This window comes from Lycorma delicatula, chromosome 1 (genome assembly GCF_047948215.1).
Source record: "Lycorma delicatula isolate Av1 chromosome 1, ASM4794821v1, whole genome shotgun sequence".
NCBI classification, from domain to species: Eukaryota; Metazoa; Arthropoda; class Insecta; order Hemiptera; family Fulgoridae; genus Lycorma; species Lycorma delicatula.
This window is the reverse complement of record NC_134455.1, coordinates 32,838,454-32,850,677: the sequence shown is the minus strand read 5'-3', so window position 1 is coordinate 32,850,677 and position 12,224 is coordinate 32,838,454. Positions and strand designations below refer to the sequence as shown.

Here is a 12,224-nt window from a genome sequence, read left to right as displayed (position 1 = left end):
CTTAAAAAATCTTTTTCAAGATGGTGTACGTTGATATTCAAATATCTGCGATTTCTCTTGCTAGTCCACTCAACTAGAATTATAGAAAGGTTTTCCGTGGGTACAGTTTTTTGTCTTGATACAATTTCTTCTAAACTACTCCTTTTCAAGAAATTAAAGATGCTGGCTTGTTTTTGTGAACTAAGGCCGGCATCAGATGATTTTTTTTTTTGCCCGTTAATTTTTTCATAAACTGTATCTAAATTATTGTGTAGGTTGCTCGTGGATGAACCTTTGCAAGTTAACATTTTATTATAGTAATTACAACGCGCCTTATCTTTTTCAACTTTTTTGAAATAATTCCAAAGATCTGACATTTTGGACTAAAAATAAATAAATAAGTTAAAATACTTAGAAATCGATATTTCTTACAGTATAAAAATTACAATAATATCAGACTGATAAACAATGTAGTCTGTACCACGAAATAATAAACATTGAAGTCGGTTCTGAATTTCATTTAAATAATTTCAACTCACATTTATTTACGTAGACCCCGTTAAAACAAGTCAATTTACACACTCCTGCAATCTGATAAAGACTGGCACACTGGGCCCATCGCACGCACCGATCGGACAGTTCACAATGCGCATAAATATCTAGTCACCATATCACGTGTTACCGCGCAGTCGCAATCCACTCACATTACATTAAAGTCGTTATAGCGGATTAACATATAAGTGTTATGTATAAATATTAAACCGGTTTTTTTTTCTGAAAAAAGGTCATATGTGTAACCACATACATACATACATATATATATTCCAATGTAAAATTTTCTGCTCTTTTCATTGGTGGGGTCAAAAATAGGACATTCCATTTGAAAAATCCTGTTAAATGAAATAAGGTCAAGGTCAAGTTCAGATCCAAGGTCACCACGAGGTGTCCCTATTCAATCTGAGTAACTTATGTTGTCATTTTTTGTATTGTGCGTATTTTAAGAGAAAAAAGAAACCTGGGGTGATTAAAATGAAACACACACACACACACATACATATATATACTTTTTTTTGTTGAATATTCGAATAATTCATTACCTTATAGACCACTGCGTTAATAAAATGTAATGTTATATAAAATATAAACCAACAAAACGCAGTAATTAGATAAGTTACACTTACCATATTAATTCCAATAATCGATTTTCACGGGATCCCGCATCTTCATTTGGTATTTAATTCTATAATTACAATGAAACATATTTATAATTTTTCAGTTTCTTGAGATAATTTTATTTTAAAACTTTTTTAAATTATTATGGACGTATACGAAAATTTTACTGTCCAGTACTAGAATCATGTAATATTTCCCGCAAAAATCAATTATTGGAATTAGTATGGTAAGTATAACATATCTAATTACTGTGTTTTGATAATTTATATTTCGTATAATATTAAATTATTAAATATATATATATATATATTATATTCGGTTGAAATTTATTTTCACTATTTTTTTTCAATATACATTATACAGTACTTTAAACAGTATTTCATCGTGCACATCATGATACTATGTACTATAATAATTCTATTATGGACTATAATACAGAGATACTCACATTTAATTTGGTTCATGGAATGTAGTTATGTATATTCGATGAATCAAATCAAGTATGAGTATCTCTGTACACAACTCTAATCTCTCTTATCTCTTATTCACAACTGGTAATGTCTTACAACGTTGGAAATGTCTACCATTTTCCTCAAGGCAGGTCTGAACCCATCACACCATATATTCATACCATATTTTTTGACACCCTTTTAGTAGGACATCAAGGCTAACATTCATAAGGACATCAAGGGAATTCATTTCTGCAGTAATGGCTCGCTCCAAGCCTTGTAGAGTATGTGGGTTTTCTCGATATATATACGTCCTTTCAAGAAAACCCCACAGAAAAGTCTGGTGACCATAAATCAGGGGAACACAGACCTTCTGAGATCACGCGATCACCAAACATTTCTTCAAAATTTCCATGCTGTTTTTTGGATGTATGGCACGTTGCCCCGTCTTGTTGTCGATAACAAATAGCATTCATCAGGCTGAAGAAGAGCAACAAATTGCACAATTATATAGTGGTATGCCGGACTGTCAAGGGTTTTGTAAAAATTCGGGCCCACTATTAGTTGTCGAGAAATTAGACGACAAACCTTCTGTGAGTGCAGTAGTGATTCATGTAAGATATGTAGATTTTATGTCGACCAATATCTGTTTTTCTGGATACATGAAGGGGTTCGATAGGGTGCAGATGTGTTTGGTAAAGCTCCTACACCACGGCCGCAATTTGTTGTAATTTTCTTTTGTTGTTGTTTGTTCTGAGAGGATCTGATGGTCTGGATTGGGTAGTGATTATGAATAAGAAAAAAATCCAAATAAAGCAGGACATCAGCATTATTTGAATTTGTTTAATACATAATTATACTAGAAACACAAGAAGAGAAGACTTAACTGAGAATAATTAATACATTCACAAAATAAAAAAATAAAAAAACAGGAATTCAGACATATATTTTTAACTCGCAGTACGAAAACACATAGCACGACGAGCCTTATACCGAGCACAACATTTCACTTTAAAAAAATAATCTAATTCTAGCTTTTCCGACAATACAGAAACAGCCGTGAGCAGAAAGTAAAACATTAAATAAAGTCTTTCGAAAACTAAAATCTTGTAAAGAGTTTGATGCGACGATATATTGACAACAAAAGAACTATGTACACAGCACCGAAGCTAATACATCCAACGCACACAGAGAGCAGACAGGCGATAGCTGGTAACGTCATTCCCACACAGGTCAGAATTGTAATAAAAAAACCTTGAGTTATGTTGTTTATAACACCATTCACTGATTTGTTGACAAACCCTAGTCCGTTTAATGCGAAATGGGCAAAACTGTGGTTTCTCGAACAACGTTATGTCTGCGTCCTTGACCAAAAACTGAACATCGTTTGTATTGTTTTTGCGTTTCGTTTTGTTCGTTTTTATTGAGTTTTGTTGGTTTAATTTACTTTTTCCGTTTTTTCTATCCTAACCTAACATTGTTAGGGATTGTTTGTTTTTGTAACCACGTATACATTTGTTTACGTTTTGACTTGTTTTTCTTCGAGTTATATTTACGATATATTTAATTGACGATGTCGGATTCCGCTAGTGAGTAGGGGATGTTACCGGTGAATCGTGATGAGTCTATGTAAAAAATAGAGAAAGTTGTGCGACAGGCTTCTCGCAATTCCTTACAAGTACTAGACGGGGAGTGGTAGTTACGGAGTGCTCTTCACCCGGTTCGTCCGGGTAGGGCAAGTCTGTATCTGTTTCTTCGACCATGAAGACTAAAGCTGGTGGAGGACGGCGGCCGAAGTGAGGAGTAATGGGAGAGGACCAATCTCATGTCGAGGAGGTTGTATGGTCTTGTAATCCTACGGGATCTGTTTGCTCATCAAATGGCGAGTTGTCTGACTTGGTTTTGGGCCCTTGTGTGAAAAATATGGAGGAAGGCTCTATAGAGGAGCTGAAAGCACGCAAAAAAGTCCGAAATCACGATCTCCACCGTTGTCTGGCCCGAAAAGGAAACTTCGAGCGGAAGAGAGTCCTGTGGCTGGGTTAGACAGGGAATCTGGTGATTCTTTGGCTGGGACAGAATATATGGATCTTCCAGCGCCGTGTGAAGGGCAGACCCAAATCCCGGCCAATTCTGGCGCTGTGGTGGCTTTACGTGAACTATTTGGTGCAGTAGAGAAGGCTTTCTACAGGAGTGCCCAAAAGGGGGATCAAGTATGCCTTGCAGCAGATGTTAATGATGAAAAGGAGGCTGTCCCACGGGGCCTGGACAGTCCTTGTTCGAGGCTTCTTCGGGGAGGGGGGAACACCAACTTCGCCACATGCTGAGGTAGCTATTCAAACCCTCCCGAAGGAAAATGAGGTAAAAGACTTCTTATCCCGGTCCTGTCTCACAAGGAATTGCTAGAGACGGTGGGCAGGTCTTGGTCGCATAGTGTAATGGCCCTGGTGACTCGGGTGGCCAAGAAATCAATTGCTATGATGGATACGTGCCGTTATGTTAATCTTTCGTCCCCCGGGAATCGTGAGTTGTACCTTGGAGCTTCTGTGAGAGACATGAAGAAGACTGTTCCCGCTTTTTAGTCCAGAAGGAATCTGTGCTATCTCCACGATGTCTCACGGTATTCTATGATGCCAAGACTAAAGAAGAAGCGTCTCTTTTACCGATTTTCATTGCGCTGAGAGGTACTGGACGTGAATCATTTAAGCGGTCTTTATTTTTCATCTGATAAGCTTGGGAAATGTGTCGAACGGCTGATCTTGTACCTGGTTACCCGGGATGGGTCTACTGTCAAGGTGGTGGAGCATCAAGTTACTACTCAGAGGCGTGATGTGGTCGCACCTCCAATACATCGTTCAACGACGGCCGAGAAGGAGAGTGGTACAGTTGTCGCTCGATCCGCTGGCCACTCGTATGCCGACCTAGTAAAACAAGTCAAACAATCCATGAAAAGATGTTGGTGATTCTCTGGAATTTCAAGTGTCGGCTGGTCATTGTTTTGCAGTGGCTAGGGAAGCATACAATGCGATTATTATGGAAGCCAAGAAGAGCTGTTGGCGGCTCTTCTTGTGTGAGGGCTATTGAGATCCTTGGGGGAACGGCTTTTCGGCCGGTAATAGGCAAGTTTGGGAGAAGAGCTCCAGTCCTCACAGAGGAAAACCCACCGGCTTGGTCTAGTGGTGAACGCGTCTTCCTAAATCAGCTAATTTGGAAGTCGAGAGTTCCAGCGTTCAAGTCCTAGTAAAGCCAGTTATTTTTACACGCACTTGAATACTAGATCGTGGATACCGGTGTTCTTTAGTGGTTGGGTTTCAATTAACCACACATCTCAGGAGTGGTTGAACTGATACTGTACAAGACTACACTTCATTTACACTCATACATATTATCCTCATTCATCCTCTGAAGAATTATCTAAACTGTAGTTACCGGAGGCTAAACAGTAAAGAAAGAAAAAGAGAGTCCTCACAGAGGAACAAGTTTTGGGGGCTGTTCAGACGTTGTTTCCCGAAGTGGATGATCCTACGGGGGTGGAAACTGTCATTGAAGACTCGTCACTCTTCACTATGGACGAACTACTGCAAGCCGGGAAACGGCAAAAACTACATACCAGTGCGGGGCCGGATGGCGTCCCCACAGAGTTCATTCGGATCCTTGTAGAGAAGACCCCGATAGAAATGCTTGAGATTATGAACGGTTTCCTACTATCTGATATCTTACCTCAGTCATGGAAGGAATGTGGGTTGGTATGTTACTGAAGCCTGGACAACCAAACATCTACCACCCGATATGTGTCACGAATTTCATCTGCAAAGTACTAGAAAAAAATGCTCGAAGCTTCGCTGAAGCAGGACATGTTGGTCTATCGGCCATATCAGTATGGCTTCCGCAAAGGCAAATCTGCTCCAGACGCTGTGAGGCGGGTATGCCGCTTGGTCAAGGGAGCACATGCTGGCACCTGGCGTACTAGGCGCATTACAGTTGTCGTGCTTCTTAATGTCAAGAATGCATTTGATTCGATACGTTGGTGCGGGTTTTGAAGCATTAAGGGCTAAACAGATAGGTGAAGGTACGAGATGGCTTGCGCAGCGTTATCTAGAAAACAGATGGCTGGTTGACACGCCGGGGTGTCGACTTCGGTTTCCATCCAAGTGTGGAGTTCCACAGGGATCGTAGATTAGCCCGACCCTGTGACTGTGGTATTTGACGGTGTGCTTCGTCTCCACTACCCAGCCGGGGTGGTGCCGATCGCCTTTGCAGACGACCTTGCGCTGGTGATCTCCACGAAATACGCTGACGAGGTGGTTGCTACTGCCAACGTGGCAATTCACCTTGTGCCAGACTGGTTGGAGGGCAAAGAACTGACAATTTCCTTTGATAAGACATTTTTTATCTGTCCTGCAGGAAGGCGTTCCATGCCTCCGCTACGAATTAATGTTGGAGACAGTCTCATTTTCCTAGTGGAGGCGGCGAAATATTTAGGAGTATGGTTAAACCATCACCGCTCCTTCACGGTACATGTTAAAGAGACGTCGGAGAAGGAAGGGACGATGGTAACTGACCTCAGTAGGTTGCAGAGCATTGTAGCCGGCCCTCGAACCTCAAAAATAGCCCTGTATGGTAATGTTGCAAATTCAGTGCTACTATATGGAATTGAGATTTGGTCACAAGCATTGAGGAGGGACCGGAATCGCCGTATAATTGAGGAGGTGCAGCGGAGGATCGCTCTCGGCATTGTGTAGGCATATTCTTCTGTCTCGACTAAGACGGTGTTGCTCATTGCGGGGTCCCTCCGTTTCAACAACTCGCTGCCATGCGGATTGGACTTCTTCATGGAGCAGCCAAAGCTGAGATGGTGGACCGAATGTATTAGAGGCCCGCTGGGGTCGGTCCTCTACAGAGCGGTGGATTCATGCGCTAATTCTGCAAGTGAAACCTTGAATCAATAAAAAATTTGGTAAGTCTACCAACTGGGTCAGTCCTACTGACTGACCCAGTTTTTGACTGGTAACGGCGTGTTCCGGGTGTACTTGCATGCGTGACAGAGGGCTGGAGAACCCTTCTGCCTGTCTTGCGGGTAGTTTGATAAACCGGAGCATGTCTTGTTTTACTGACGGGTGTGGAACAGGGAACGTCAGCAATATGAATTAATTAGTGGACTATTATTATTAGAGAAATGTCGTTGATCATATGATGGCGGATGAAACGCAATTTCGGGCAATATCCGATTACGTTACACGTATCCTTCAGCAGAAGGGTAGAGCTGAAGGGGCAACGAAGGGATGAGGCATAGTTCTCTGCTGAGCTGCTATTCATTTGTGCATGCACAGATAGATGGCAGTGATGAGACACCGGGACTCTCTTGTTCTCTTGTGGGGAAAGAAAAGACCATAGTTCACTCCTCCCTGAACTGTGTTATGTATCATTGTGATACTCGGTCCAAGCATGAGGGAATAAAAAAAAAAAACATCTTTTTTTCTGACTATTGATGTCATCGCTTATGTAACTTTCAAAAATTGCTAAAACATGGTTACTTAATGTCAGTATGCTCAAGACAAATGATGCGCATGATTAAATGATCGTACTGTTTATAAATTACAAGGTAATTTGCAAATCTGATAGAAATTTGAGAAGATCCAGGTTGGGAAAGACTTCTCAAAAAAGTTTGAGAAGTCCAAACCTGAATCAATGTTATGGTAAATATGGTGGTTACTTCCATATAACTTGGGGTTGGCAGCCACTGGTAGAACCAAAAATTCCAGTCTATTTTTACATGTTAGTTTACAGCTGGCCAAACAACTGTCATTGAGCCACCTGATGGTTACTTCAACCACTAGGCTTATCATACAGCTTGGGCAGGAAATGGAATTCCTGAGCAACCAAACATCAAGAATACTTTTGTGTCTCTATTCTAAGCAGAATCATCCTAGCCTGTGCTTAGATTATTAGAATATTCTAAGCAGATTTCGCCTTTAGAACTGATATTGGAGAAGAACCCTTTAAAGATTAGAAGTGATAGGAAATAATAATCTATCCTTAGAGGAACTATTGTAGGAGTAAAAGAATAAACTATCTCACTTAGCCCTTGTGTAGGAAGTGGGTGTCCACCAGTCCACAATACTTCACAAATTTGCAGAATTTTATTCAGAAAGGAGTACCTGTGATTAAAGGAGCAGGAGAGATAGAAGATTTTGTATTAACTCAAAAGTTACTTTTCCGCAGATATTAAAGTGCCACTCAAGAATATAGATTCATTTATAAATCAATACACCACTAACCAATGAATTATTAATTGGGCTACAAAAACAGACATGGTGAAACTTTATGTATCAATATCTATTCATATATCAAATTATGAAAGGAATGTATGCAAAACACCATTAATAAGACAACAATTTAAGTGTTCCCTTTCTCTTTTTTAGCTAGAGAGCAGAAATGATATTTCTGGTAGAAATATTTTTTTTTTTTTTTTATTTCTATCAACTATCAATTTTAATTTTTGATATTTATGGGGTTTTCCAGCCAATCTTTATCCCACGGCCATTCTCTTTAATTAGTTTTTATTAAAAAACTGTAAGTAATGTCAGCTGTTCTAGTCATTAGCCTCTAATAAGTGTTAATAACATCTTCAAAACTGAACCCAGCATTGTTTGCAAACAACTGATTTTTATGACCTGGTTTATTAGGTATGAGAATGGATGTTGGCATTTATCCTAACTTCCAGGATGATACTCATTCTAGCTGTTAAAGAAGTATCGGGTTGAAGGGAATGCAGTTTACTCTCCCCTACAACCTTAAAACAGATTTATTTCAATTTAAATTGAATCAAGGTATAAAACGTTGTTTATAATAACAATAATAATTTTACTTGTTTTTATTTATTTATATTTAGTATCTAATTAATTCTTTTCATTAAAACTAACTGTTCCATCTTTTTTTTCATAACAATCATTTTACAACACATCATTCCATTTTTTTCATTTCCCATAAATGCAAACTTCAGTGATGTTTTTAATAGTTACTATTAATCTCTAATTTGTTGAACTGATGGCCAATACATTCTTTTATGTCTCAGTATTTAGGTATGAAGGAGTTTATGGTTTTATTAGTGGTTGGGGCACTATGTCATACAAAGGAAAACTCTCACAATTCCCTCGTGAGGCAACAATACAAGTAATTAATGATCAGAAATGTATGTCTATCAAAACTTTAGGTGAACATTTTGCTGAAGATACTTTAGCTATGTTCTGTGGTTACAACATTGGTACTGATGCATGCCAAGTAAGTTATAAACTTTCATTTACTCAGGACTAAATTATATTAAGCACATGTGTTAAATGTGGAAAATAAATTTATATTTTTTTTAGCTTTGAAAAATAATAATTAGGTAAAAACCAAGTAGTTAATTGTTGTAGTCATAATACCTGATAAGTCATTCAACAATAACAGTATTGATTACTTTTCATTCATTCCTAACTACTATACTAAACTGTACAGATATCACGCTAACTATATTATATAACAGACTGCTGTTACAACATTTAATAAAAATGAAGATAAATAATTATTACACAGATGATAAAGTTGAAATTAAAACAAGTAATTTATATAATTATGTAAAGAATCAGGATTTGCTTGTTTGTATATGTATGTTTGTTCCACTGAATTAATTTCTAGAACTACCAAAGCAAAATGAATGATTCCTTAACTGCATTAAAACTACTTTCCTGATTGTCATAGGCTAAACAGTAACATTATCTCCATATAACTTCATGATGATTTGATTAATAATTTATAGATATTAAATTAAGTCCATGAGAAGAAAATCAATTATCACATATATACCAAAGTGTGGAACATGTTTCTTCTGGTTCATGACTGTATTAAAGGAGAAAAGATTTTGAAAATCCATGTTCCCCGGTCTTGCAATAAATTACTTCTGAAAAAAGGTGAAATACTGGGATATTTATATTGTTCTTTTCAAAATGTATCCTAGTGAGTAAAAGCTTTTTATCTAAAAAAAAATTAAGAAATATATTGGTGTTGAGATTCAAACCCTCTTTTGCTTTCTAAACCCCGTTATAAAAAACTGAACTATTCCTAAATTTAAATTGTTTTTAAAATGTTTACTGCCTTAAAAAATTAAGCAGTACCAAAGAGTTCAGCCCTGTTTTTCCCTAGTCTTCCTAAATCAGTATTATTTTTATATCCTACTGATCCCTCAAGTTAGTTTGTCAGTCTACAAGTCGGTCACAAATTTCTCTCCACATCTGTTTGTCTTAACATCTGTTTATCAATCAATGTAATTTTTAAAATCCTTCTGTTACATCACATTTCTTCTGTTCTTTTCCTTTGCATTTTCCAATTAACTATGTTCCAAAATGTACTATAACATGCTACACTTACATGAGTATTTAAAAAAGTGAGATCCATATTTGACAACAGCAGAACTTTCTGCTGGTATCTAATTTGGATCTGCTGAAAGCATTCATGCTATTCTGCATAAAAGTTCTACTTGTTTGTTCCTGTCTGCTTTGATCTCTATAACTTCATCCATTCTTTGTAATTCAATTTTTTAGATAAATTTCTGATTACAAGAGATTTTCCGAATATCCCTTATTTTAACTGTTCATTATTTTATTTTCTTTCACCGTCTCACTATCTACGTCTTATTACTATTTATTTTCAAATTGAATTTCACTTATGGCAATGAATCCATGCCACACAGAATTTCTTGTAACTCATTTTCTGGTTTCTCCAAAACAATCTCAATGATTTTATACTTTCCCCTTTGATAGTTAGTCTATTTTCTTTAAAATTTTAAACATTTTATTTCATTTTAATACGTATAAATATTAAATTCCTTTGTTTGATTTGCAAATGCCATCTAAGTAGCTTCATTCTTTATAAGCCTGCATTTTAAAATTACCCTGAGAGCTAAACTGACCTTCCTTCTACCCTGCAGAATGGTTCTTCCCTTTCTTTTCTAAAAGAGAAAAACTCATGTTAAGTGGATGTTTTTTTGTAATACTAGCCATTTTTTCAAGCACACAAGTTTTTAATTGTGAGGACTATGCTTATAAATACAAACTGCATTTGAAAACAAGAACTTATAGTTTTTTTCTTCACAAAAAAAACCTCTTTATAGTGTAGTAAATAGGTTACATTGAATGGAGAAATAAAATTTTAAAATGGGAAATAAATAAATAAATATATTTTTATATACCTGAGAAATAGGTCAACAGTTACTTGTATGAGAAGGTATTTTAATAAAAACTTGTGGTGAACTCAATGATTTCATATGAAGTATGTGATGTAGTAGCAGGAGATCACAATCTCATATATAAAAATATATACGTGTATACATGTTGTTATCGTTAGTTTATAATATCTTACTATATGAAATAACTATCTATGTTTTTTTTTTATGTCTTCAGTCATTTGACTGGTTTGATGCAGCTCTCCAAGATTCCCTATCTAGTGCTAGTCGTTTCATTTCAGTTACCCACTACATCCTACATCCCTAACAATTTGTTTTACATATTCCAAACGTGGCCTGCCTACACAATTTTTTCCTTCTACCTGTCCTTCCAATATTAAAGCGACTATTCCAGGATTCCTTAGTATGCCAGTGTGGCCTATAAGTCTGTCTCTTCTTTTAACTATATTTTTCCAAATGCTTCTTTCTTCATCAATTTGTCGCAATACCTCTTCATTTGTCACTTTATCCATCCATCTGATTTTTAACATTCTCCTATAGCACAGCATTTCAAAAGCTTCTAATCTTTTCTTCTCAGAAACTCCGATCGTCTAAGTTTCACTTCCATATAAAGCGACACTCCAAACATATACTTTCAAAAATCTTTTCCTGACATTTAAATTAATTTTTGGTGTAAAGAAATTATATTTCTTACTGAAGGCTCGTTTCGCTTGTGCAATTCGGCATTTTATATCGCTCCTGCTTCGTCCATCTTTAGTAATTCTACTTCCCAAATAACAATATTCTTCTACCTCCATAATCTTTTCTCCTCCTATTTTCACATTCAGCGGTCCATCTTTGTTATTTCTACTACATTTCATTACTTTTGTTTTCTTCTTGTTTATTTTCATGCGATAGTTCTTGCGTAGGACTTCATCTATGCCATTCATTGTTTCTTCTAAATCCTTTTTACTCTCGGCTAGAATTACTATATCATCAGCAAATCGTAGCATCTTTATCTTTACACCTTATACTGTTACTCCGAATCTAAATTGTTTTTTAACATCATTAACTGCTAGTTCCATGTAAAGATTAAAAAGTAACGGAGATAGGGAACATCCTTGTCGGACTCCCTTTCTTATTATGCCTTCTTTCTTATGTTCTTCAATTATTACTGATGCTGTATGGTTCCAGTACATGTTAGCAATTGTTCTTCTATCTCTGTATTTGAACCCTAATTTTTTAAAATGCTGAACATTTTATTACAGTCTATGTTATCGAATGCCTTTTCTAGGTCTATAAACGCCAAGTATGTTGGTTTGTTTTTCTTTAATCTTTCTTCTACTATTAATCTGAGGCCTAAAATTGCTTCCCTTGTCCCTATACTTTTCCTGAAACCAAATTGGTCTTCTCCTAACACTTCCTCC

At 36.8% G+C, this 12,224-nt stretch overlaps 1 protein-coding gene across 1 annotated transcript in view; it reads left to right on the top strand.

Annotated features, from left to right (window-relative positions):
• LOC142317467 (venom protease-like) overlaps window positions 1-12,224 on the top strand; it is an 81,115-nt gene that overhangs the window by 47,347 nt on the left and 21,544 nt on the right. The window contains exon 5 of the mRNA XM_075354034.1: window positions 8,674-8,879. Coding sequence (XP_075210149.1) covers window positions 8,674-8,879 — 206 coding nt within the window. The remainder of the gene's footprint in view (window positions 1-8,673; window positions 8,880-12,224) is intronic.